The sequence below is a fragment of the Brachypodium distachyon genome, chromosome 4 (genome assembly GCF_000005505.3).
Source record: "Brachypodium distachyon strain Bd21 chromosome 4, Brachypodium_distachyon_v3.0, whole genome shotgun sequence".
In the NCBI taxonomy this organism is placed as follows: Eukaryota; Viridiplantae; Streptophyta; class Magnoliopsida; order Poales; family Poaceae; genus Brachypodium; species Brachypodium distachyon.
Genome location: NC_016134.3, coordinates 36,290,711 through 36,317,415, shown reverse-complemented (window position 1 = coordinate 36,317,415; position 26,705 = coordinate 36,290,711). Strand labels below are relative to the sequence as shown.

Below are 26,705 nucleotides of genomic sequence, written 5' to 3'. Positions count from 1 at the left end.
GCAGGCACGGGGGAAGCTGCCGGGGAAGGACGACAAGGCCCCCGGGAGCAAGTTAGCGATCCCGCGCCTAGCCCCACTTTGGCAGCAGGGGCTTCATCATCCTCGGGGGCTCTCCCCGGCACCGACCTCGGCACCCTCGCTGGGGTCGCTTGGAACCCTCTTACCTGGGATCCGAGCGTCTTCGAGCGGGGGCACCGGTTCCTAGACGCCGTCCGGGACCAGCAGTTCGCCTTCGTCGCCTCGTACAACGAGGTGAGGGAGCACCACACCGCCGCCAAGAATCAGCTCGGCGAGGTGCGGGAGGCCGTGGAGAGAGAGCGGCGCGAACTCTCCCGGCTGCGTGAGGAGGCGCGTCTCGCCGAAGTGGAGGCGCGGCTGGCCCGGCAAGCCCTGGAGGCTGCACGGGAGCCGGTAGTCCCGGAGGCCGAGCTCCAGGGAAGGCTTGACACGATGGCGGCAACTCTCGAAGCGTCCTGGAAGAAGCATGCCGAGGTGCTCGCGACGGCCCAGGCGCAGCTGGATGAGAAGAGCGAGCTGATCGCCAACTACCGCGGCGAAATCCAAGGCCTCCGCGTCCTGCTGGAGGTGCAGGTCAAGGTTGCCGAGGACGCGGCGAGAGCGGCGGCTCAGCACGAGGCCGAGCTCAACTCCGCCGAAGGCAGAGCGGCCGGGCTTGAGGACGAGTTGGCCGCCGTCCGGGAAGAGCTCGCCAAGGCCGGCAAGGCCAACGCGACCCAGGCCTTAGAGCTTGCGAAGCTGGAGGGCCGCGTCAGCAAGGCCAAGAAGGCCGCACAAGATGCCCGACACCATCACGGCACGCTGATCGGGCAGCGGTAGCTCGAGACGGAGAAGCTGGCGAAGATCGCCCAGTCGCTGCGCGACCTGCTGCCCAAGTTCGAGCTGCAGGCGGCGGAGGTGGACGGCACGGACGTCACGACGCTGATCCCCTTTTTCTCCGACTTGGTGGGGAAGCTCGGGGCGCTCGATGTCTGGATCGCCAGGTATGGCGCCAACGAAGTCGCCAACTGCGCTCGGGAGGTTGCCGGAACAATCCTCCTGCGGATCCATCTCCGGGACCTGGAGTTCCCCTTCGAGTCTCTGCGGGACCTGGATCCATCTCCGGGACCTGGACTTTTCGAAGGGTTCGCTGTTCCTGATGCTGTCTAGCGGGGTGGCCCCTTTTAGCCTTTGCGTATTTTGCCTTGTGTTGTGGGGGACTCACGCGCGCCTCACCCTTGACCAGACCAGGGACCCGGGACGGATCCCTGGTGCCAACCTGGGGCCAAGCGGTAGCGGGGAGCCACTCCGCTTGCGGGGTAGCTACTCCAAGCCGTGCCCCTCCGGGACGGACCCGCGAAGCCACACGGGGAGCGCACTCCCCCCGCAAGCGTCCCTTTTCACACTCCGGCTACGCGCGGGACCCGAGGTCACACCCAGCGAGACAGTGCTCGGTTTCGTTCAGCTCTTAGCGAATTCAGCATTCGTGTTCAGATACTTAGCTTTTTCGTTCGGTCCAATGTCTCGTGACGCTTGGCGGTAGAGTGCAGACGGGGCACTGGCTTGGCAGGAAACCACCTTGGGTACCTGTTCAAGGGAAACGATCTCTGAGAGATGCGGCAGGAGCGCGGGGGCAGGATCGCTGCTAGCGGTAACCGCCGATGACGATGCTACCACCACGCTCACGCGGCAACCCTCGCCTTCATGGACGCACCCTGGCTTTTAGGGAGGAACCCTGGCTTAGGAGGACTCCACCCCGGGATTAGCCGCAAGACGGCTATAACGTCCTCGACGCCAGCTGCGCCCCACCCTGAACGGCGAGCACGGGTGGCGAGGAAGTTATAGCCACCCACCGATAGCCCCCGCAACTGGGGGAACCTGGTTTCTTTCTGGGGAACTCGTCCCACGGGTGCGACAACCCTTGTTGCCCGGGAGCAAAACTGCTCGAGGGCCGCGGCAGGGACGCGGCGATGGGCCGGAACGGGCGACGAGCGCCGACACCGGCGCCATCACAGCGTCCTTGCAACGACCCACGCCCGAAAAGGCTCTCTCAAAGGGAATGCGGCCGGGCATCGAAGCTCCTCGATGAAGTTTAGATCATCGACCCTTTGCTTGTGTTGGCTGGTGTCGCCGTACGCGCGTACTCGGGGAGATCCGTACTTGAGCTCGAGGGGCAGCACCGCTTCTGCCCCGTAGACAAGGGCGAAAGGAGTTTCGCCCGTTGCCCGACTAGGTGTGGTCCGGATGGACCACAGCACGGGCTGGAGTTCTTCGATCCAGTGCTTCCCGTGGCCTTTGAGCTTGTCAAAGGTTCTCGTCTTGAGCCTCCGCAGCACCTCTGCGTTGGCTCGCTCTGCATGTCCGTTGCTCCTCGGGTGAGCGACGGACGCGAAGCGCGGCTTAGTGCCCATGTCTTCGTAGTAGGCTTGAAACGTGCGCTCGTGAATTGTGTGCCGTTATCGGTGATGATGCTGTTCGGAACACCCAACCGGCACACAATGCCCTTGAAGAACTTGATGGCCGCCTGGGTGGTCACCTTCCGCACTGGTTCCACCTCCGCCCATTTGGAGAACTTGTCGATGGCCACGAACAAATATTCGTAACCGCCAACCGCCCTTGGTAGCTTGCCGACGATGTCGAGCCCCCAGACCGCGAACGGCCACGAGGACGGGATGGCATGCAGGGCCTGGGCTGGTTGGTTGCTCTTCTTTGAGTGGAACGGGCACGCCTCGCACGTCTTCACCAGCCACTCTGCGTCGGCCAGGGCCGTGGGCCAGTAGAAGCCATGCCGGAAAGCCTTGCCGGCTAGAGCCCGGGAGGCCACATGGTGTGAACATGTGCCTCGGTGTATGTCCTCCAACAGTGCGCACCCTTCTTCCCACGGCAAGCAGATGAGTTTGACATCATTCGCACGCCTGCGGTAGATGTTACCATCTACCACATTGTACATCTTGGCTTGCCGCGCTATACTCTCCGCGGCGACGTCATCTTCCGGGAGAGCCTCCCCTTTCAAATAGCGTGCAATTCTTCCACCCAGGGGGGAATATCCTTGCCAACGCATGCCGCCATATCAGCGGCATGGACCCCTGCTGCTGCAGGGGTTCCTTCGGTTGCCGGAGGGGTGTCCCCGGCAGCCGGCTGGGGGGCGACTGAAGGAGCCACTTGCTTCTGACAGAACACCCCCGCCGGAGGCTTCCGGCGCTCTGCTGCCATCTTAGCCAGCTCGTCAGTAGCGAAGTTATCCTTCCGCTTGACGTGCTCGAAGCGCAAACCCTTGAACTTTCGTTCCAGCTTGCGGACCTCCTCCACGTACGGCGCCATTTGAGGGCAGTCGTAGTTCTTGTTTACCTGGTTGATCACGAGCTGGGAATCGCCGCGAACAACTAGGCACTTGATGTCGAGGGCGACCGCTGCCCGCAACCCGGCAAACAAGCCCTCATACTCCGCCGTGTTGTTGGTGGAGTTGGCGAAGTCGAGTTGAACAGCGAACCTCAACTGGTCCCCTGTTGGTGACTCGATGATGACTCCGGCGCCCGCTCCCTGAAGATTGAACGCACCGTCGAAGTAGAGGACCCAGTGGTCCTCATCCAGCTTGCCGGGAAGGCTGGTCTCTGGCTCACTTTCTTCTACGCCCGTGGACGTCCTTTCCGCGACGAAGTCCGCCAGGGCCGTGCTCTTCATGCTTTTGGAGTTGGCGAAGCGGAGGTCGAACTCCGACAGCTCCATCCTCCATTCGGCCACCATCCCGGTGGCTTCACGGTTGGTGAGGGCCCGCTCGAGGAAGAACCCGGACACCACCGTGACACGGTACGCCTGGAAGTAGTGGCGCAACTTGCGGGACGCAAGGAGAATCGCCAGAAGGAGCTACTGTACTTGCGGGTACCTTGTCCGCGCGTCGCGCCGCACCGTACTAACGAAGTACACCGGGCGCTGCACCGACCTCTTCCGCGGTGCCAAGGTTGCCGGAGGCCCCTCAGCCCACTGCGCCACCGCCCCAGTCCCCGGGACATCCTCCTCCCTATCGGCAACCAGCACCGAGCTGACCACCTGGTCAGTCGCCGCTAGGTAGAGTAGCAGCGGCTTGCCCAACTTGGGGGCGATGAGGATGGGTGGCGACCTCAGGTACTGCTTGAGTTCTTGGAACGCCGCCTCGGCCTCGGGGGTCCAGTCGACTGGACCCTTCTTCTTCATTACCCGGAAGAAAGGCAAGGCACGCTCGCCGAGCCTGGAGATGAAACGTCCCAGCGCGGCCACACAGCCGTTGAGGCGCTGGTCATCTTTCACCTTGCGGGGGGCCTCCATCTTTTTGATGGCTTCTATTTTGGTCAGGTTGCCCTGTATCCCCCGGTGTGAAACCAAGAAACCCAGAAGCTACTCGGAGTTGACACCGAAGGTGCACTTATCGGGGTTCAGCTTGGGATTGATCCTGCAGAGGTTGTCAAACGTCTCCCGCAGGTCATTATCCGCGAGTCCCTACGCTTCGATTTGATGACGATGTCGTCCATGTAGGCCTCCACGTTGCGGCCTAGCTGGGGCCCCAAACATTCACGCAGGGTGCGCTGGAATGTGGAGCCCGCATTCTTCAACCCGAAAGGCATGCATGTATAGCAATAGCAGCCGACCGGGGTGATAAACGTTGTTTTTTCCTCATCCTCAACCGCCATCTTGATTTGATGGTAGCCGGAGAAAGCATCCAGAAAACTCAGCAAATCACAACCAGCGGTAGAATCAACTATCTGGTCGATACGGGGTACAGGGAAGGGATCCTTGGGGCATGCACGATTAAGATCGGTAAAATCTACGCACATGCGAAGCTTATTCCCTGCTTTGGGCACTACTACAGGGTTAGCCAGCCAGGTGGGGTACAAAACTTCCCTGATCGCCCCGACAGCCCTGAGCTTGTCCACCTCTTGCTTGATGAAATCTTTCCGCTCTTGTGCTTGCCGCCGGATCTTCTGCTTGACGGGGTGCGCATCCGGGCGCACCGCGAGCCGATGCTTAATCACCTCCCTGGGGACTCCGCGAAGGTCCAACGGTTCCCAGGCGAACACGTCGGCGCTATCCCGGAGGAAGGTGACGAGGGGGCTTTCCTATTCGGCGGTCAGATTCGCACCGACAGTAACGGTGCGCTCCTTGTCGCCGACTTGGAGGGGCAGCTTCTTCACTTTGGCGGCCTCCTCCCGGAGCCCCTGCCCCTTGCCGGGGCACGAGCTCGAGCCTGCGCCTCCCCCGTCAAGCCCTTGCAGGGTGGCGCGGGCCTTCTTCGTTGCCGGGGCATCACCCGGCAAGGCGTCGTCTTCGACAACACCCTCGTCGCCGGCGTCAGCTGCAGCAGCGGCCCGGACGACCTCGCCAACGCATCAAGCTGCGTCTTTGAGATCGCACTCGATGGAGAGGACTCCGTAGATGGACGGCATCTTCATCACGCCATAGGCGCAATGCGTAGCCGCCATAAACTTGATCAGCGCCGGCCGACCAAGGATCCCGTTGTAGGGCAACGGGGTATGCGCCATGTCGAACACTATGTGCTCGGTTCTGAACGCTTCCCGGGACCCGAAGGTGACCAGCAGCGTGATGCGTCCCAGCGGGCGCACGATCCCGGGGTTCACCCCCCGAAACGGTTCGGTGGGCTTCATCTGCTCCATCGGCAGCTAGAGCTTTTCCACCAGCCTGGCGGACAGGAGGTTAAGCCCCGTTCCGTTGTCCACCAGCACCTTGGTCACCGTCATATTGCTAGTGATCGGTGAGACGACGAAGGGTATTACCCCGGAACCCAACTGTCGCGCTGGGTGATCGTCGGCGCTGAAGGTGCTCGGCACGTGCGACCACCTCAGCGGCTGCTGCGGCTCCGCATCCGGCAACAGCGCGCACACGTCGCGGGTGAGGTGCTTCACCGCGGCGTGCGATGGGAGAGCGTAAGCTCCCCCATGAATGCAGGTGACGCCACGAGGCTCCTGGAAGCCCGGTTCATTGCTGCCGGTACAGTCGGATTCGCGCTGCTCCTCAGCGCACGCCCTGTCGCGTTCCCGAGGAGGGCGTTCCCGCCCAGCGAGGGGCTGGCCGTGCCCCCCTTGGGGTTCACCCCTGCCGGCACCACCGCCGGCCGGCCTCAGACCCGCTCTGGGGTCGTTCGGGCAATCTCGGGAGAGATGCCCGATGTCGCCACAATTGAAGCAGGCGCTGGCGGCGCGGCGCTCCTCATAGCGCTGCTTGATCCCTTGCAGAACGCGGCAACTCTGCGTGTCGTGGGTGGAGTTGTTGTGGATGGGGCAGCGGGGCGCGTCGCCCTGCTTCCCGCCAGACTCTCCACCCGGTGATGCCTTCTTCGCGGGCCTCGCGGCAGGAGCCCCCGAGTCCGCAGCGAGGACTTGCTTCCCGCTACGCTTGCGGGAACCCTTCTTCTGCGAGCCCTCGCCAGGGCTCGCGGCAGCCTGGGCCGCCAGCTCGGGCACTAGGCGCCCTTCCTCGGCCATGGCGCATTTGTGCGCCAAGGCGTACAAGTCCTGCGTCGTCTGGATCCGATGCGTGCTCAGCTTCTCGCACATCTTGGGATCGCGGACGTTGATGGTGAAGGTGTTGATAATGGCGGCCGCCTCCGCCTCCGGGATGGAATAGGAGAGGTTGGAGAAGCGGTTGACGAAGGCCCGCAACGTCTCTCCTGGTTTTTGCACGATAGTGTGCAGCTCCGCCATGGTTCCCGGGCACTTATAGCCGCCCTAGAACGCGCTCACGAACTGCTCGCGCAGGTCTGCCCAAGTGGCGACGGACCCAGCGGCAGGTTGAGCAACCAGGTTCGTGCTGATCCCTTCAGGACCAACGGGAACCAGTTCGCCCTGACCTTGTCGTCGGCGCCGATGGCATGCATGCCCAACATGTAGTTCAGGAGGAAATCTTTGGGGTTAGCGGTCCCGTCGTACGTTCTGAGCGCAAGCGCTCGGAACTTACGGGGCCACGCCACCCGCCGCAGCTCGCCCGTGAACACGGTGCAGCCGTCCTCGGGGCCCATGGGAGCGTCTTCCTACTCTTGTGGGCGCTGGCGCTCCACCTCTTGCCTGCGCCGGCACTCCAAGCGCTGGCACAGATCCTCCTGTTGGCGGGCATTCAAGATGCCATGTGCATCGCCCCGCGGGACGGTGGGCGATGAGTTCGAGGACCCCAACGGGCCCCCGTCTACCTGGCCCCGCTGAGAAGGGGGAGGGTTCTCCCCCTGTCGCGAGGCGGGTGGCGCGTCTTCGCGCTCCAGGTTCTGCCCGTGGCCGGAGCCTACCGGGGCGCCCTCGCCTTGCGGCTGCTGGGCGGCCAGGGCGAGAAGCGCTTCCAACTCCTCGCCCCATGTTTCGTGCGCCGGCGTGCCCTGCTGCGGCTTGTACCGCACCACAACGCGCGCGGCGATGATGGCTTCAGCCGAGGTTCGCACGGGGGGCCACCGGTTTCCTGAACGGCTGCTTCCCGCCCTGGCCCCGGACGCCTCCAGGTGTGGAGGGTGCGAACCTCCAGGGGTCGCTCATAACGCGGCGTGCTCCTGGTGTTGCTGCCCCGGGGCGTCCTCGGGCCGCGACTCAACCCGTTAGCACTTGCTCCTGGAGACCAAGTGCTAAGGGTGCGCTCTAGTACAAGAACAAGTGCACACACGTTTTTTACCCAGGTTCGGGCCACCCGGAGGTGTAAAACCCTACGTCCTGTCTGTCTAAACTGATATTGATTGCGGATGAAACGTTTACAAACCGTCGGGGCAGTTCCCGGGCTTCCTCTCAATGTCTAAGTACTCCTTACTACCCTCTGTTGGCTGTCTACCGGAACCAACTGACCCACTCACTAACCTATCCACTGTCTAATTTCCTAACCGTCTAACCCCTTTGACCGTTGGCATGGGTCCTCCTTTTATACACAAGGGGATGCCACATGTGCCACGGTGCATGAGCTACAAGTGTCCAACGGGGAGGCATGCAACTCCCCCCGGTGAGCTGGTGGCATGCATGGGTGCCACCTCCGCTGCTAGGGGCCTAAGACCCTAGGGTAGGATTAGACAACCACTGTTCCTTGGATCGGACGGGTAACTACCCGTCGGTCAGCTCGTTTATTGAGCCGCGCGCCTTACTCCTTCCCTTGGTGGGACCGAGCGTCCCGCGCTCGCCACGCGCCCGCGCGGCGCTGTCCATCGGCCCCACGCGCGAGGCAGGGGCACGCGCCCGGGAACCTCCAGTCCCCGCAAGTCGACCCCGGGAAGCACCCGGGCCCAGCGCACCCGGGAACCTCTTCTCGGGGAGCAGCTTCCCGGGAGGTGCCCAAGCGGGAATATTCCCCGAAGCCCCGCTAGCCCCTTTCGGGCCGGTAGCTTGCCGGGGATCTCACAGACGCTCCCCGGGATGAGACCTTCCCGAGAACCCAGGAGAGGGGCCCACGCGTCACGCAGCGGTGGTACCCCGGGTGCCACTGGTGCGACAGGCGCGGCGACTCGGGCGGCGGTTCGGCTCGGGGAAGTAGGGGAACGGGTGCGGCTCGGCGAAGCGGTCCCGGCGGTGGTCGCGGCTTCGCTCGGGGAGCTCGGACGCACCTTCAAGGATGACGAAGGGCGGCGGCCGGCGGCAACGGGCTCGGGCAGCGACGGCCTCTGATCTGCGGCGGTCCAAAATAGAAAACGACCGCGTCACACGATGCGTGAGAGAGAGAGAAGAAGGAAGAGGGGTTCGGCCGTGCGAAAAGCTCACCGGGACGACAGCGACTACGAGGAGATGGCGGCGGCAGAGAGCTTTCTCCGGCGAGGAATTGCGATGAAGCGAGGGCAAAATTGAGCGTGGGAGTTGGGGGAAAAGTGAGGGAAAAGAGGGGGCTTCGGGGTGACGCGCACAGGTTTGAGGAAGGGGGCTCGTGCGTGGAAGAAACGGCGCGGAGTCGAGGGCGTGCTCGCGGGGCGTGGCCGGAGATTTCGGCCGGGCGGTTGGAGAAGATGACGGGCGGGGCCCGCATGTCAGCGGCACAGGCGGCTCGGGCGCGCGGGGCGGGGCCGGTTTGGTCCGATTCGGTCGGTTAGCAGGCCGATTCGGCCCATTTGGCCGGGCCGGCCGCGGTTTTCTTTTTTAGTTTTCTATTTTCTGTTTTTTGAACACCAAAATTGATTCAAAGCTCCAAATCACTCCAGATAAATTGCAAAAAAATTTGTAAAATCATATTTCATATGATCTAACTTTCAGGACAAGAATTCCCTCAAAATAAAATACTTAAAAATACCTTTGCCTATAAAATTAGCCTTTAAGACCTTTTAGACTATCAAAATAATTTGTTTTTCAAAACAATTTCAAAAGCCAAATTATGGGATAGCTATATATATGCATTAAATCCCTAAAAGCAAGAACAAGGGCCAAATTCAAATAAAAGTACTCCACGCTTCATGCGCCGGCGTGCCTTGCGGTGGCTTGTAGCGCTCCATGACACGCGCAGCTATGATGGCCTCCGCCGGGGTTTGGGGGGGGAGGCTACCGACTCTCTGACCGGCTGCCCTCCGCCCTGTCCCCCGGTGCCCTTGTTTGAGTGGGGCGAGATTCCGTCGACGTCGTACGTGACGCGTTGTGCTCTTGGCGCAGCTGCCGCTGCGCGTCTTCAGCCCGCGAGTGGACTCGCTGGCCGGCGCGTGCGGCATCAAGGCCGCTCGCGCGACTTGCTCTGGTGCTGGGAGCCGCAGGCCCCGTCAGCCAGTTCTCTGCCGACAGCTGAGGAGGTGGCGGCGGCAGTTGTGACTGTGGCTACTGCACCCGGGCAGGCTCAGGGTTCTCCTGATCCTGCGACGTGGGCTGCACGTCGTGTGAATGCGTGTGCGCCGCTGGGGCATCTTGCGGATCGATCCGAGAGTCGCCAGCCCGCTTGGGAGGCATAGCGACGAGTTGCCGTCAGAGGAGACGAAGATGATGTAGTTGTAGACGTTGACGCCAGCGGTCACTGGCGAGCTCTCCGCACGCCCCCTGCCTGGCGCACCAGATGTCGTAGCCCGGGGCTTAGACACCGGGGATGCGAGGAACCCTCTTTTTGGTTCGGCAGTGGGCGTTGGGGATCGCTCCGGCGATCGTCGGCGAGGCCAATGGCAGGCGCTGCAATGCACAAGTCGGTTTACTCAGGTTCGGGCCACCCAGAGGTGTAAAACCCTACGTCCTGCTTCTGAGTGTTTATTAGCCAATGAGCGTTTACAAGGTTGCCGGGGGAGCCCCCGAGCGCTCTCTTCCCTTTATGCTAAGTGGCTACTTGCTACTTCTGTACTAAATCTCTTGGGATTGCAATCTACGCTCCAGTCTAACCTTTGGAAATCGGAACCCCTTGACCGGTGGCGCAGGTTCTCCTTTTATACTCAAGGGGATACCACAAGTGCCACAGTCTGCATGGGGGACGCGCCCTAGGACACGCATCGAACAGAGGCCCAAGGCAGCTGCCTTCGCTGCGCTGGCATGAATGCACAGTGAGACGCACTGTAGCTCGGGCCACACGTGCCCTAGATTCACTGCGGGCTACTCACTGCAAGCTACTCACTGTAGGTTGACTAGACAGGTAACCTCCTCCCTGTCGGAGCATTTAATGCTCGGCTTGTGCCACACTCCACGTTCTGACCAGCCCTGCACAAAAGGAGGCTGTCGGGCAGCCACGTGGTGTCGATACTCTGCTTGCTGGGCATCGGCCCTGTTGTAAACGCCTACGCCAGGGAACACTCGCCCCGGCAAGTGGGCTTCCCGGGGGGCGTCTTGACGGGGATCTTCACGCTGTCTTTCGAGGTAAACCCCGCAGCCCGGCTAGTCCTGGTCCACGGCAACCTCCTTCCCAGGCTCCTGCCAGGCTGGTGCCTTCCCGGGCAGCTCGCACCGTGCTGCCTAGGGTGTCGTCCTTGCAGGAAGCAAGTGAAGCGACCCACGCGTTGAGCAATGGTGGTACCCCGGGTGCCACTGGTGCGACACTTGTCATCCCTCCAAGGGTCTTTAGCATCCAAACACTTTCGGTGGCCCATGTAAACAATTTTGGATGAAGCAGACAACTTCTCTGATCTCGTGTTTTCCCCGCACTTTGTACAGGCCTTGTAGCCATGTGTCACCTGGCATGAAGTATTTCCATTCGCGGGGTAGTCATGCACGCAGGTCAGAAGCGCTGCTCTCATCGTGAAGTACTCCCTCCTGTTTGCATCCCAAACCACTCTGCCAGGGTTCCAAAGCTGCTTCATCTCATCCTTCACTAGCTGCAGATACACATTCAGGTCAGCTCCTGGCTTCTTTGGAACCGGTATGAGCATGCACATGTGGATGTACTTTCTCTTCATTATTAACCATGGAGGAAGGTTGTAGACAAACAAGATCACTGGCCATGTAATGTGATTGTTGTTCATGTTTCCGAAAGGATTTATCCCGTCAGTGCTGAGACCGAGCCTCAGGTTTCTGGGATCTGCCCCGAAATTGGAAATGCCGTGTCGAAGTTCCTCTACTAAGTCCCATCGGCAGGGTGTCTTAGGACCCCAGGTTCCTCCACACGGTAGTGCCCATCAGGATCGAATGCTGCCTGCGCCGGATCGTGATGGACGAGATACCTCGCGTCCTTAATGTTCTGCATCCAACGCTCAACTCGGCCACCTGCCGTAAGATACCAGACAGTCTTTGCCAGCCTACCCTTAATCACTTCTTCCCCATCGTCTTCGCTAGCTCTGGCATTTTTCTTCTTGTATCTCGATGCACCGCATATGTGGCAGCTCTCATGGTACTCGTACTCTCCAATGTTACCATGCAGTCGTTTGGACATGAATGATGTTTCACGCAATCTAATCCAAGCGGGCATGTAATCTTCTTCGCCTCGTATGTGCTCTTGTTCAACTTGGTTGGTTGTGGAAAAACCGAAGCAAGGTAACTCAACAAGTCCGTGAAGCCCTTGTCTGACCAGCATGATGCTGCTTCAGCCTCAAAAGTTCGAGTGTCACTTCGAGCACGTTATTTTCTTCGCCAGCTCCATCATACAATGGTGTGTTTGCGTCCTCCAATAATTATTTGAACTAAGCAGACTCTGCCTCATCTTCGGAGTCCTCCAGCTAATCCCGTAGGTACGGGTCATCTAGCATTTCGGCAATCCTGCCACGTGGAGCTCCTTCACCTTCCACATTAGGCTCCTCATCGACCCTTGTTTCTTCCTCGGAATCATTCGCCAGATCATACTGCAGGACATCATCATCTTCGCTACCGCTACCAACATCAACCGCATCCTACCCGTGACAAGTCCAGCGTGAATAACCTTCCACAAAACCTGATGCCAGCACGTGCATCTGAACATCTTTAGGGTTCATCATGCATGTGTTTCCACATTTGGACATGGACAACACATCATCACAAGTCCTTTTCGTTCCATATCACATTTCGCGACTTCAAAAAATACCGTCCATTCGGTTATCCATCGAGCATTGATTCTTTCCGTGGCGTACATCCAAAAACGGTCATTCGATCTACAACACAATACACATGAAAACACAAAGCAAAATAGTTAGCCTAATAATTAACAAGGGGATTAAGGTGTCAATTAACTGGGGTTAAGGGGCTAACTAAAAATTTGAAATTAGGGACATTCGGAGAGAAATTGGAGGCTGGCGAGAAAGATCGGGAGGGAGAGAGAGCTCGCAAGGGAGAGGGAAGCTCCGGGCGATGACAAGGAGGCCGCATTTTGGCCGATGGCCGGAGCTCAAAAATTTGAAATTGGGGAACTTCGGAGAAAAATTGGAGGCCGGCGAGAAAGATCGGGAGGGAGAGAGAGCTCGCAAGTGAGAGGGAAGCTTCGGGCTCGAAAAATGGAGCTCACCGCTGCCGGAGCTCCAAAAATGGAACTCGCCGACCAGCCATGGAGATGGGCGCCGCCGGCCGGGGGAGAGAGGGAGGAGAAGGGGCTACCTGGGCTCGCCGGCGGCCATGGCGGCCGATTTGGGCAGCGCTTCGCCGGAGAAGAAGGGGCTGCAGCTGGTCCATTACGACGCGCAGCGCGACCAGCCGTGGCTCTGCCCAGCGCATTTAAACCGCGACAATCATCAGTGGCGGTCGGGACATGGGCGACCGTTACTGATAATAGGGGATACATCAGTAACGGTCGCTTTAATTCGGCCCGTTACTGATGTACCACACATCAGTAACGGTCGGGTCGAGAGCGACCGTTACTGATATGTGCCACACATCAGTGGCAGGCATGTTAGGGCGACCGTTACTGATGTATCTCTCATCAGTAACGGTCGTCTCTTAATCGACCGCCACTGATGTCTCTCGCGAAGAATGATGGTACATCAGTGGCGGTCGCGAGGAATGATGGTACATCAGCGGCGGTCGCCGCGCGCGACCACCACTGATGTATGGCTGGGCGGGGACGGGCAGACCCCGCTCTGTTCATCAGTAACGGTCGCGGCCGCGACCGACACTGATGTTTTTCATCAGTAACGGTCGCGCCGGACCCGTTACTGATGTGCCGTGAGATATAGACCGTTTTGTAGTAGCGCGTGGTGACCAGCTCAGCCTCGATCGGGAAGACTCCTCGCTAACCGCACGAATTAGCTTACCATGATTGGCCAATAGTTGGAAATCCCGCCATATTTTAGTGTAGTTAATGACTTCATTCAGTGGTTTTGCCACTAGAAGAGGAGGATTGTCAAAGGTAAGCTTGCAAGTTACTGGAATGTCTCGTGGAAGATGCCGGGGATAAGCTCCAACTGTATAGTTGTATTAATCTTTCTGAGTCAAGCCGGGGTGGAGCATAGGGGAAAGGGACATGTGCTAAATTTTGGGGTTTCTTGTTTCTGTTGTAGAAAAGTGAATCGAGTGATTTTATCGGCGAACAACATTTTATACAAGGATTTAGGACGTCTTTATCTTGAAGAGCTGCGTGTTGCAGAAAGTAGTTGTTTCCTGGAAGAGTCGTCCGCACGGATGGTTCTGTCCGCAAGGCGCTTGTACCTGATTAACTGTTGTATTGTTATCAACAGCTTACAGCTAAGGGCATGTAAAACAGTGTCCTCCTTGCAGAAAGATGTTTCTTGGAAGAGGCGCTTGTAAGGCGCTTGTACCTGATTAACCGTTGTATTGTTAATGTCAGCTTACAGTTAAGGGCACGTACAATAGTCCTCCATTAGCTTTCTATAACAGGTGCCGGCTAGGATTTTGTCTGAGGTGGAGAAAAACAGCGAAGAGAGATAATGAATCCGTGGGTAGGAATATAGATGATCTGGACCCTGGAAAATCGGGTTGTATTGGGTGTCTGCTACTTCTTGTATGTTTTCTTTCCTCATTTAGCTCAATGGATGATCGGTGGCGTTTCGTGCAATTTCGGATTTTGTACACGATTAAAAGACAAGCTAATGTACAAGCTATCTTTAGTGTTGTCTATGGATGACATGGGTGAATACTGTATACAGGAGTTGTCTACACTATTGTGCATCCCCTAAGGATGGTTAACTAAATAAAAACAATTTGTTACAGTGTCAAAGAAAAAAGGTCGGGTTCCCACGTAATCTTAGTGGTGTATATTTTTACCAGATGGTGAAGAAAGAGGTTAATTTCACAACAAAACACTATTTTTATTACATATAAACACATACTCTTTATGTTTCTAAATTTCTAAATATATGTACGTACATTTAGAGTTGTCTTAAATCAAACTTTGTCAACTTCGACTAACTTTGTAGGAAAACACCAATATATGGATCACCAAAACTAGTATCACTAGGAGTACTATTAAATATATTTTTCATATTGCATTTGTTTGACATTACATATTTTGGTATCTTTATCTACAGGATAGGTCAAAATCGATGAAGTTTGACTTAGCACAACCTCAAATGTACCGATTGAAAACGGAGAGAATGGCAAAAAGTAATGCATGCCTTGGGAATGGAAAGAAAGAAAACCGAAATTCAGTGCATTAGTACAAGACCTGCTAACCGCAGCTGTTCTTAACTCCAACCTAAAGGAGGCAAAAACAGTGATGCAAGTGAGATGCCGCGAATGGCCTACTTATAATTCAATTCTCAAATCTCCTATTTAAATGTTGAACCAAAAATTGAATAGAAGATTTCAGAGATGAACTAGAAGTGAGTCATTCGCGGGATCCCTCTTGCACCCTGAAACAAAAATATGTGTAGGCACTACAAGTTGTTGAGATATGTCTAACAAAAAGCGCACGTTTAATGATATATTTTAACTTTGTGGCAGCTTCATGATAAGAAAGGGATCTCCCTCACAAAAAGGAATGTCAACAAAATATTGTCTTTGTTCAACCGGTGGTGTTATCTAAAATGATACACCACTCAAATAATTAATTGCATGTAAGCCAAATTTTCCATGCCTTTTAGTGGAATTTTCTATCGTAACCACCCGTTGGGTACTCTTTTGCACTCTCGCATCAAAGTGGATACTAAATCATTTGCTTTTGGGTATTTCTTACTCATAGAGGGCCAATGGTGTTTCATCCAATATGCGAGAGGCATCATGTCCTTTTGGAGAGAGCATGAAGTGGGGTGTGGTGTCTGTTTGTTCTCTGACCATGAGACCTTAGAGGATGCGTGACAAATGAAGTTGAAAACCAAGCCATGTCAACAAGAGAACTTGAAGAGACGACGGACCAAACTTGCCCAATTTCAGAAGATTAAAGGCCAAAGGTACAACAAAAATAGTAGAACTAGAAGTAACTTTTGTGAATAGTAGGATAAAAGAAAAACTTACCCCACCTCTAAAATTTATCATTTAGAGAACTTATGGCAGTGTCAACTGGAGGCATGGCTAGCAATTTAAAAACTGAAGATCCAAGGCACAATTTAACATAAATAAAGTCATGTGTCAACATAGAGAAAGGTTATTCATAAAAACAGAGATTTCTGCTATACTCTAAAGATAGTCCCTATTTTATGAGAAAACATAAAGTTACTGTATCTTAATCTTGATGCAACGAGCAGCTCTAACACCAAACACAAGGAACTCATATTTTTATATCACAAATTACATTAACTACGTGGTCATTGAGTACATTTCTCAGGAGGTTTTCCACGTGAGTTTTGGGTTTTTAGTTGTTTACCCATGGGACGGTTTTTAGTTTTTTACCAAACAACTTCCGTTCCGAAATATGTAAGAAGTCCTATCTTTATTTTAAATCAATTTTTCTTCAAGTTTGACCAAGTTATAAAAAACTTACCAACCTCTACAGCTTCAAAATACTTTTATTAAATCCATCATGTATATATTTTCACAGATTTTATTTAATATTTTCCATTTTAATAGATTTTTTTTACAAAACTTGGTTAATTTGAAGAAGTCTAACTTTAAAACAAAAGCGCCGAGTAGTATTTTTTTTCAGGAAAATATAGTTTTTATATTTAGATTTAGAAGAGTAAGTTTTTTTAGCATATTTAGAAGAGTAAGAAACAGCGAAGCAAACACCTCTAAAAAAACAGAGAAGCAAACTGAGGTCTAAACTTGTAGCCGTTTCCCTGCGGCCTCTCCGATCCCACGGCCACCGTCTCAGAGCATGTACAATGCAAGATGCCTAGTTGGATGCTTAGAAAAATTAACCGGTTTTTGTTAAGCACTGATGCTTATTTAGACTAAGTAGATGCCTAACTTGGCACCTCCTCTGTACAAATAAGCCCTGGTGCTTAAAAAAGTGTTTGGTTTATTTTCGTAAGCACCTGTCTTAGCACCTTGCATTGTACATGATCTCAGGTTAGGGCTTGGGCACCACCAGCCTCCCTATAAATAGCGACGGTGGCAGCCATATCTCCCCAAACTCCAACCCGTCCAAACCTTTTCGAGCCGATCGCCTCCAAGAACAACCCGTTCCGTCTGTGTCTCGCGTTCCTAATTTTCTGCTCTATCGATCCGCACGCACCCAAGCCAGCAACACCGGCGCGTCCTCCGACGTTCCTTCTCGAACAATCGTGAGTCCCCTTCCTCGCCTGTGTTAATTGTTATGTTCCCTCAAGTATGCTGTGCGATTCTGGATGCGTTGTGTTTCCCCTTTAGGAAACAGCGCACGGTGTCCCGTCCGTAACGCGTTGGTCTGAATCTCGATTTAGGTTCTCGATCGGGGGACGATTTGGATGGCGTTCGGTTCTGTTTATGAGATGCGCTTAGTTCTTACTATTTTATTTGTTACTTTTGGTGCGTTCGATCTTGGTAGGGCTGTTGGGAATTGCTCGCGCGCCGCCTGTAATTCGAGAAATCGTCTCTTCTGTTCATCTGTTGTTGATGTTCAGTCGCTAGTCACACCCTCATGTTGTGAATTTTAGCAGCGCCTTGCTTTTGTCGTATGTGTTGTCTTTGTTTATCATAGTCAAACCTTCGCAGGCTGCAATGCCCCCAAAGCTGCCTATTTTCCATACTCTACTTAGTTTGTGGGAATTTCCGACAAGATGTCTTCAGTTCTTGCGTTGATTATCGCTAGCCTGTGGTTTGAATGATCTTTATGATGGGAGAATTGTCTGGGATCTGGATCCTCTAACTTGAAGAAGAGAAGTCAGAAGGTGACTTTGCTTAGCAAACGAACATTTCGGCAAAAAAAAAAAGAAAAAGAAAATCGCAGGCCTGCTTGGCCACGGAATCAGCGCCATGTACCACGCCGCCGTTGACGGAGCTGCGCGAGCTCCGGACTCGGTCAGGACCCGTCTATCTAGGCCTCCGCCGCCTACGTGCTCGAGGACCTCGCGCGCGGGCGCTGTGCTCCAGGCGCCGCTCTCAGTCACCACGCTCCATCTCCCGCTGCAAGGAATCACGTCGACAAGGCCACCAGACGATGCAACGACCGAGGATGAATATGCGAAGGACATTGGATTGGAAGTTGTGGAAATCGATGCTCTGTTCCTCATCTTCCCCAACACAGCAATCAAGCAAACTACACGGTGCTCCTTCTGCACAGAATCCCCAAGCTGTTCTGCCTGCCGGCTGTACGTCGTCGCCACCGACGTAGGCGCCACTTCGTCGTTTTGGTCGACGACGGAGCTCCATCCACTCGTCGCCGGCGGCTCGTTTGTGCCCACGCCTCGCCTTCGTCTCATCCATCGACTCGACCGCGCCGCCGGCGCCGTCCGTCTGGCGCACCCATTTCTTTTTTTTGCGGGGGGGGGGGGGGGGGGGGGGGGGGACGGGGGGATGTCCGTTCGCTGAAGCAAAGTTACCTTGTGACTTCACTTCTTCAAGTTAGAAAGTTAGAGGATCCGGATCCAATTGTTTGACATTTAACCGTGTTGTTTTAGAAAAAACTATTTACGCATATTAAACCATGCCTTATCCTGTATTAAAAAATTGACAAGCAACATTTTGGCGCTTAGTATATACAGTATTTAGCTTAATTTTCTTATAATTGAGGTACTAGTTTCCCGTGCGTAGCCCTCTCCAGGTGTTCCTACTTGGCGTCATTTCTTAATCATGCATGTGAACGTTTTTCTACATAGGACATGTACAATGGTCGATAAAATTGCCTTCATTTATGTGTTCTATGTAATTTAGAAAATACAACAAAACACGTTGTACAATAGGTATCTTACAATTAATTAAATAAATCTAAAAAAGGTGAAATCTTGTAGTACGGAGTACAATATATGAGGAATTTGACTTATTCTTTTTGTGAAAAGATCTTCTCTTAGTTAAAAAGAAGACTTATGCATTTCTTCACTCTTTTCTTTTCCACATCCTCCGTGGCATCCTTAATAAAAAGCTCACGTCACCAATTGTATACGCCCTTAATAAGAAAAGATGATGAATCGTCCCTCATTATGTTAAATATGGTCTCTTCATGTAAACAAAGATCATTAAACCTCTCTTATAGCTGTAAAGTAATACTTACACGTTAGGCCAAATCCTGACAAATGAGTTACGTATTTACTTAAGCTATTTCAACTCCACGAGGAATTATTTTAGTATACGAAGTTTGCCATCTTACTACCATATTATTTGAATGCTAACACTTCTGCTCTGATGATCAGTACAAGGGATCAACTGTGAATGTTCTAAATGGAGTCAAAAGCTGGCAAGAAATCTAGTAGTAGTAGTTCCATGTACGAAGCTCCCCTCGGTTACAAGATTGAGGACGTTCGCCCTGCCGGAGGAATCAAAAAGTTCCAGTCTGCTGCTTACTCCAACGTAAGCTCCAAAAGATTCAATAACTATGGTGTATTAGTGTGCTCATTGATGCATTTCATACTCTGGTTTCTAATGCTCGTTTTCTTGATGTTCTGTTTTCAGTGCGCTCGCAAGCCATCCTGATATTCCTACACATGCCTTTCGACGTAGAGTAGCAATTTAACTGCAATTTTCCCTAATTTTTTTGCAATAATTCTCCCTTGGCTGGCTGCTTTCTCTGCCACTTCCCTTGTCCTCTCCAAACCCTCGTGCCCTCTGTCATCATCCTCTGTTCGTCCTTGCAACACTCCATCCGATGGAAATGTCTTTGGCTGATTGTTGGGGCTCTTCCCCTGCCTCCCCTATTGGGTTTGAGGGGTACGAGAAGCGCCTTGAGATAACATTCTCCGATGCCCCCGTCTTTGTGGACCCCTCCGGCCGTGGCCTCCGCGCCCTCTCTCGCGAGCAGATCGACTCGTTCCTTGATCTTGCACGGTGCACCATTGTGTCCCAGCTTTCAAACAGGCAGTTTGACTCGTATGTGCTGTCAGAGTCAAGCCTGTTTGTGTACTCTCACAAGGTTGTACTGAAGACCTGTGGAACAACAAAACTTCTGCTGTCGATTCCGCGCGTCCTTGAGCTTGCTGCAGAGCTGTCCCTGCCTGTTCTCTCGGTGAAATATTCTCGTGGGACGTTCATCTTCCCCAGTGCCCAGCCATCGCCGCACCGCAGCTTCTCGGAGGAGGTATCTGTGCTGAACGGCTTCTTTGGTGGCCTCAAGTCAGGTGGCAATGCATATGTGACGGGTGACTCGTTCAGGCCCAGGAAGATGTGGCATGTCTACTATGCCACGGAGGAGCCTGAGCAGCCTATGGTCACCCTTGAGATGTGCATGACCGGGCTGGATACTAAGAAGGCTGCAGTGTTCTTCAAGAATTCTGCCGATGGTGGTTGCTCATCAGCGAAGGAGATGACAAAGGCCTCAGGGATTTCTGGCATCATCCCTGAGATGGAGATCTGCGACTTTGATTTTGACCCGTGTGGGTACTCGATGAATGGCATCTGTGGGCCCGCGGCCTCCACAATCCACGTCACTCCTGAGGAAGGTTTCAGCTATGCAAGTTATGAAGTAATAAAGGTCAATCCTGGCTCTGTTGTTTACAGTGACCTGATCAAGAGGGTGCTGGCCTGTTTCTGTCCCTCAGACTTCTCGGTGGCCGTCACCATCTTCGGTGGGCGTGGATTCGCCCAGACATGGGCAACTGGTGCGGAGGTTGGTTCCTACATGTGCGATGATCTCGTGGAGCAGGTACTTCCTGGCGGTGGCCTGCTGGTGTACCAGAGTTTTACTGCTGTAACCCCGGGCGCGGTGTCGCCTAGGTCGACCTTGGATGTCTGGAACAACGAAGGAATGGAGACGACTGCGAAGGGTGAGGAGATGTGCATTGACTGGGAGGTGGAGAAGAAGGTTGTCAAAAAAGATGTTGTCGTCTGAGAAAACTTTAGGAGCTCTTGCCTCAAATTGTGGCAAGCTGAAGCTGAGGTTTCTAAGAAGTTCCGCAGCTGCCTAGGTTGCCGGCAAAGCTGTATACTGTTTTTCTCTTTTCATATTTACCTGCCCAATAAGTGCTCTAGATGGTTTGCTGCGTCTGCCATAGTGAGCAGAAGTCAGGTTGATAGTAGTATTTGTTTCAATTGCCAAAGCTCTGTTGGGGAGAACGATATTGTAATTTGTAACACGACTATCTTCAATTATAATTCATATGTCGAAGTTTTTATCCATCTTTGGTCATGTTTACAGCAGTTATGGAGTGCTCTGTAAAGGCAAACACATTCTTATCGGACTTATCGTATATGATTAAGCTTTTAGATTTGATGGATTGATTTTGTTTATTTGTCATCTTTGATTGCAACAGGTCAATATAATTTATTTTTTTGACCCGAACTACGGCGGGCAACAGCCAGCCTGCACAACTTTATTAAAAACAAAGTAACTTTACAAAGAGAGAGGGGGGTGGGAGACAAGGCGGGAGAAGATTACAAGTGTTGGTCGAGGTGAGACAACATAATTCCCCAATCAGAGAGGACCTCTTTTTTAGGATGTAACTTACAGTGAGAGGACCAAAGGGAGATGTCCATTGCGCATCTCTGAATAACAATGTGAGGGGCTTCCAAGATGTTGTTGAAGACCATGGCATTTCTCCGTTTCTAGATATTCCAAAGCACCGCAAGGAGGACCGTGGCATGAACCATGTTGGATGGCCGGAGGATGAGTAGTTCCTTCAAATCATGACAGGATATCGCAAACGGATGGAGAGTATTGAGGGCATCCCAGATTGGTTGAACCGATTCACAGTGAAGTAGCATATGAGGGGTAGTCTCGTTGAGGTCGCAAAAGGGGCACTTGGCGGAGGTGGCGATGCCGCGCCTGAAGCGTCGATCGTTGGAGTAGATGCGGTCCTTGGAGGAGAGCCACAAGAAAATCCTGCATCGATTAGTAGCGAAGTTCTTCCAGGTGGGGGTGGCACATGGGTCGTTTGCTTTGGCCGCAAAGCAAGCCGAGTATGCCAACTTGGTGGAAAGAGGCTTCCCATCAGAATGCCCGACACGAACGTCATCGTCCTGCAAATTCAAGACAACAGTAGACACCAAAATTTGCAAGTCGCCAAGTTCGCATAACGCCGCAGTGGACAGCGTAGGCCGGAAGGTCACGAGGCTGGCTAAAGAACCAAGGGCAGTGGAGACCGAGATGTTTGGTCTCAGAGAGTGTGAGAATAAGGCAGGGAAGCGGGAGGCCAGCGTATCGTTTCCAATCCAGAGATCGAGCCAAAAAGCAGAGGAGAGCCCGTTCCCGACCGACACTTTGGAGATCGACCTGAAGAGATCAAGGCCGCTGGAGATGTCTTTCCAAACCGGGGAGTTGAGCGCGTGAGTGTCGCAGAGATCATGGAAAGAGGACCAACCATAGGTGCTGGCGAAACGCTGCTCCCAAGGGGACGTGCCGGGGCAGTGAATTTTTGCAAGGTGTTTAAGAAGAAGACACGTGTTATGCGTGCGAAGGCAGCGGAAGCCCAACCCTCCTTTTTCAAAAGGGGCACAGACCTCGTCCCAAGCAACTTTGCAATTCCCCTCGTTTGCGTGGTCGTCACCGGTCCAGAAGAAGGCCCGACAACGCTTATCAATTTCGAGGATGGTCCCGGCCGGGAGAAGGATGGCACCCATGGCATAGGTAGGCATGGCCCGAAGGGCCGCCCGGACAAGGATGGCGCGGCCGCCAATTGAGAGAAGCTTCCCACGCCACCCGGAGAGCCGGCGGTCGACCTTGTCGATGATCGGCCGGAACGCGGAGAGGTTGAGCTTGTGGGTGGAGAGAGGAAGGCCAAGGTAAGACTGAGGGAAGGACGAGACTTGGCAGCCTAAGATGTTGGCAAGGGAGGAAGCTTCATGGGGAGGAACATGGATCGGAGCGAAAGTACTTTTAAGAAAGTTAACCTGTAGACCTGTGGCAGCGGAGAAGGAGGAAAGGACGTCGCGACGATGGAGAAGATGGTCGCGGTCCGCACGAAGGATGATGAGGGTGTCGTCTGCGTATTGAAGGATGGGGCATGGCAAGGAATCGTCGATAGGATGGGTGATCAGCCCGCGGCTGTAGGCCGAAAGCAGGAGGCGTTGAACAACATCAGCAGCGATAATAAAAAGAAAGGGGGATAACGGATCGTGTTGTTTGAGTCCGCGGCAAAACTGAATCCAGGGGCCGGGCGATCCGTTGAGCAGAACCGCAGACTGACTAGAGGAGTTGAGGTCTGAGATCCAGGTGCACCATCGATCCGGAAAACCCTTGGCACGAAGGATCCGGTTGAGAGCCTCCCAAGAGATGGAGTCGAAGGCTTTATGAAAATCTAGCTTTAACGCAATGGAGGGCAGCTTCCGACGATGGCAAATCTGGATGATCTCGGAGGCATAAATAATATTTTCAGAGATGCACCGTCCTTGAATAAAACATGTTTGATCATGGTGAACTAAGGAAGGGATGAGAGGGCGTAGGCGCAAGGCAAGGCACTTGGAGATGAATTTGAGACAGGTGTTTTGCAGGGAGACGGGCCGGAAATGACCGGGAGAGGAGGGCCCCTGCTTCTTAGGTAACAAAACAATGAAGGCTTTATTGATCCGCTTAAGATCGGCGGAGTGGAAGAAAAAGGAATTTGTGAAGTCAAGGACGTCCTGCTTGACCAGGTTCCAAAAAATCTTGTAAAAAGACGGTCCAAAACCGTCAGGCCCTGGGTTGGAGTTGTCGTCCATTGCGAGGAGACAAGCTTTAACCTCGGCGGAAGAGAAAGGGGAGACCAAGGAGAGGGCCTGATGGTGGGATAGACTTGAAGATGCGAAGAGCCTGTCAAGGTCGAAATGGAAGGACGAAAGACCGCGGATACCTAAGATGGAGGAGAAGAAGTCAGTGAGGATAGCTTGCTTCTCGGCATGGGGGAAGACCAAAGTGCCATCAATGTCAAGGAGTTTGATCTGATTTTTCCTAAGCCGTACAGAGGCGCAGGTGTGGAAGTAATTCGAGTTTTCATCGCCAAGGGTGCAGTCTTTGATCTTAGCGCGTTGCCTCCAGTAGCTGGCCTGATTGGCATTGATCTGATGTAGATAAAGTTTCACCTGAGTGCGCAACCAAAATTCCAAGGGAGACAGGACGCGCAGTTCCTTGATTTTGTCGATAAAGGAGATAACGGAAAGGCATTTTTTGGCTATAATGGCAGGTGATCTAGTGTGACGCATCCATTTCTTTGTCTCCTCCCTGATGCGCTTGAGCCGGCGGCAGATCAGACCAGGTTGGCCACGGAGAAGGTGAGAGGGGCCGAAACTGCACCACAAACGATCGACCAAGCAACGGAAGGACCCGCTTCCCAAAAGATCATTGTTCAGCCTGAAAACCGAGAGAATCGGAATGTCGGAAGACACAAAAAGGACCAAGGGCACATGATCGGAGGTGGAGCGAGGGAGAAAGGAGAGAGTGGAGTTTGGGAAGCAAGAGCTCGAGTCAAGGTTGACGAACATCCGGTCTAAACGAACTAGGATGGGAGATTCTTGCTGATTCGACCAAGTGAAAGAACGGCCGAGAAGAGCAATTTCGAGGAGCTGAAGTGAGCTTAGGCAAGAAGCGAAGCGAGCGGCCTCGGAAGCGTTGAAGTTGGCATTCGAGCGGTTGGACGGGCGCAGGGTCAGGTTGAAGTCACCGAGAACGGCCCAAGGCCCGACAGATTGGAGGGAAATGTTAGCTAACTCATCAGAAAAAGCCTGCTTGTCGTTTGCCTCGCAAGGCCCATACACATTGGAGACACAAAAGGAGAGGCTGGAGGCCCGCGAGGAGAAAAGGCAGGAGAGCGAGAAATCTAGCCTGGTGATGAGCGAGCATTCCCAGTCCGAGTCATTCCAGGCGGTAAGAATACCTCCGGAGGCACCGGCAGAAGCGCAAAACAAGAAGGAACGACACGGGGGGGGGGGGGGGGAGGAAGGAGGCAGCTTTGAAGGAGGAGATCTCCACGAGTTTTGTTTCTTGGAGGCAAATAATGGAGGGGGGGGCTACGGCAAGGGCCGCCTTCACGTCCGTGCATTTGGCCGCACGTCCCAGCCCGCGAACATTCCACAAGATGATAGGGAAGCCTCTACTCATTAAAACAGGGCTGGGCACCAAAAAAGACGCGACCAAGAATGGAAAGGCATAAGATAGATTGATAACGGTAGAGCAGGTTACAAAGCATAAGGAAACAGGAGAGGGAAATAAAAACCGAAAAAGAAGCGCTTACGGGATACAAGGCTGGAGCAGCCGGATACAAGCTAAAAAGAAAAAAAAAAGAAAGCAAAAAAAGGGGGGTACAACTGAAAGCCCTGGGAACATGGGGTTCGTCTTAGCGGGACAGCGGGGATCCAAGTCGATAGCGGACTGAGCGCTACCATCTAGCGACCGGTGGGCACCTCCGAGAGAACAGCAGCCGGATCCACGCCGCAAGCGATCGCCAGCTGAGAGATGTCGTTGGGGGCCAGGGGGTCGCAACCTTCCGTCGCGATCTCGAGGAGCTCGGCACCAGGCAGCTCCCCTTTTAAGGGGCGCTTCCCGGAGCCTCCTTCAAGTTTGAGCTTCTTGCGTTCGGTGGCCTTGTCCAGGATGGAGATGAAGCTGGGAGCCTCGAGCGCGGCGAGACAAGGGCTGCGGCACAGAGGGGAAGGAGCAGTGGGCACCTCCGGACTAGCTGGGTCATTGAGCTGCAGCAGCTTTGTTGCGTCAGCGAGGGAGAGCGGTGCCTCAAGACAGAGTGGCGCCACCTGCTCATCGCGGCAGATGACATTGACAGACAGCATAGGAGACTTTGCATGGCCGACGGTGGAGACCTTGGTGAGGTGGCCGACGGAGCAGGTAGCGAGGTTGGCCACGAGCATCCCGTTCTTGCCGGCGATCTTCATGGGGAGGCGGTATAAACCTTTTTCACCGTTAACGCCGGTGATGTGGACGTCGTAGTAGCCCAGGAAGAGGCAGACCTGCACCTCCTTTGGCTTCGCGGCAAGGGGCGAGGCCCGGACGAAGGGCATGGGGGTGGCCCTGATGAAGCCACCGGGCGACCCGGCCTTCAAAGGCGGGGGCCGAGCCAAACGCAGAAGGTGGCGGCGGCGGTGGAGCGAGCTCGGCATCCATGAATGCTGGGAATCCGCCCCCACCCCCGCTGCTATCACTGTCATCGGAGCGGCCACCCGAGGAGCCACGGCGGTGAGGCGGCGGAAAGGGGTTGTCGTGGACGGCTTGGAGGCGCTGGGAGTGGATGATGGAGATGTTGGCAATGGTGCCGTCGCCGGAGTAACCGTGGATGGCAATCTGCCTGGGAATGACGACAAGAGAACGGGCTTTGACAGTGACGAGGACGGCCGAGTAATCCACACCTGAGATACAAATGGGGTCGATTTCATGAGGGTTGGCGTATAGGGCAGTGGAGGTGAGGATGTGGCTCGGGAACCAGTGTTCTAAAGGGTAATCATCGATGGAGAGAGCAGCGAGGTCAAGGTGGTTGAAGAGGAAGCGGGACTTGGTTTCATCATATCGCACAAGATAGACATTGTGTTCTCGGCCGATGTAAGGCCGTTCCGGACAGAGAACTCTCTTTCATAGTGGGAGCCAAAGCAAACTAAAGTGGCGCCTTAAGAAGAAGGGCGACGGGAGGCGGAGGGATGGAACTTGCGGGACTGAAGGGCTCAACGGATGAAAAAAGCTGGGGAATGGGCGGGTGGTTCAACGAAGGCGAAGGCGAGGTTGTTGTAGTGCTCTAGTGGAACATAGGGCATGAAAACATCGAGGCAGTCAGGGTAAGCGTTGGGAGACGTAGGGTTGCCATAGACGGTGTCGTGGCCGGAGTCGGTGTCGAACTCGTCGGAGTAGAACTCCTCGTACTGGTCGGGGTCGCCGTCGCCTGCGGCCGGCGGGGGGGGGGGGGGGGGGGGGGGGAGCTGAGAGAAGGCGGGGCGGCGGGGCGCCCCCCCCCCCCCCCCCCCCCCACTGGCCGGCTCGAACTCGACCTCCTCGGGGTCCTCCTCGGTGTCCACGACCAGCGACAGGTCATGAACCATGAA

General features: G+C 54.4%; 1 protein-coding gene across 1 annotated transcript; it reads left to right on the top strand.

Annotated features, from left to right (window-relative positions):
• The first annotated feature begins 16,758 nt into the window (after nucleotides 1-16,758).
• On the top strand, nucleotides 16,759-20,870 carry LOC100845637 (S-adenosylmethionine decarboxylase proenzyme). The gene is made up of 3 exons (XM_024455260.1): nucleotides 16,759-16,909; nucleotides 18,953-19,109; nucleotides 19,212-20,870. Exon 3 carries the CDS (start codon nucleotides 19,405-19,407, stop codon nucleotides 20,581-20,583), a length of 1,179 nt encoding a protein of 392 aa, XP_024311028.1. The 5' UTR covers nucleotides 16,759-16,909; nucleotides 18,953-19,109; nucleotides 19,212-19,404; the 3' UTR covers nucleotides 20,584-20,870.
• Nucleotides 20,871-26,705: the final 5,835 nt, after the last annotated feature.

Excerpts from the sequence above, each read along its gene's own strand:
- LOC100845637 (XM_024455260.1), top strand. The coding sequence starts at position 19,405 with ATGGAAATGTCTTTGGCTGATTGTTGGGGCTCTTCCCCTGCCTCCCCT.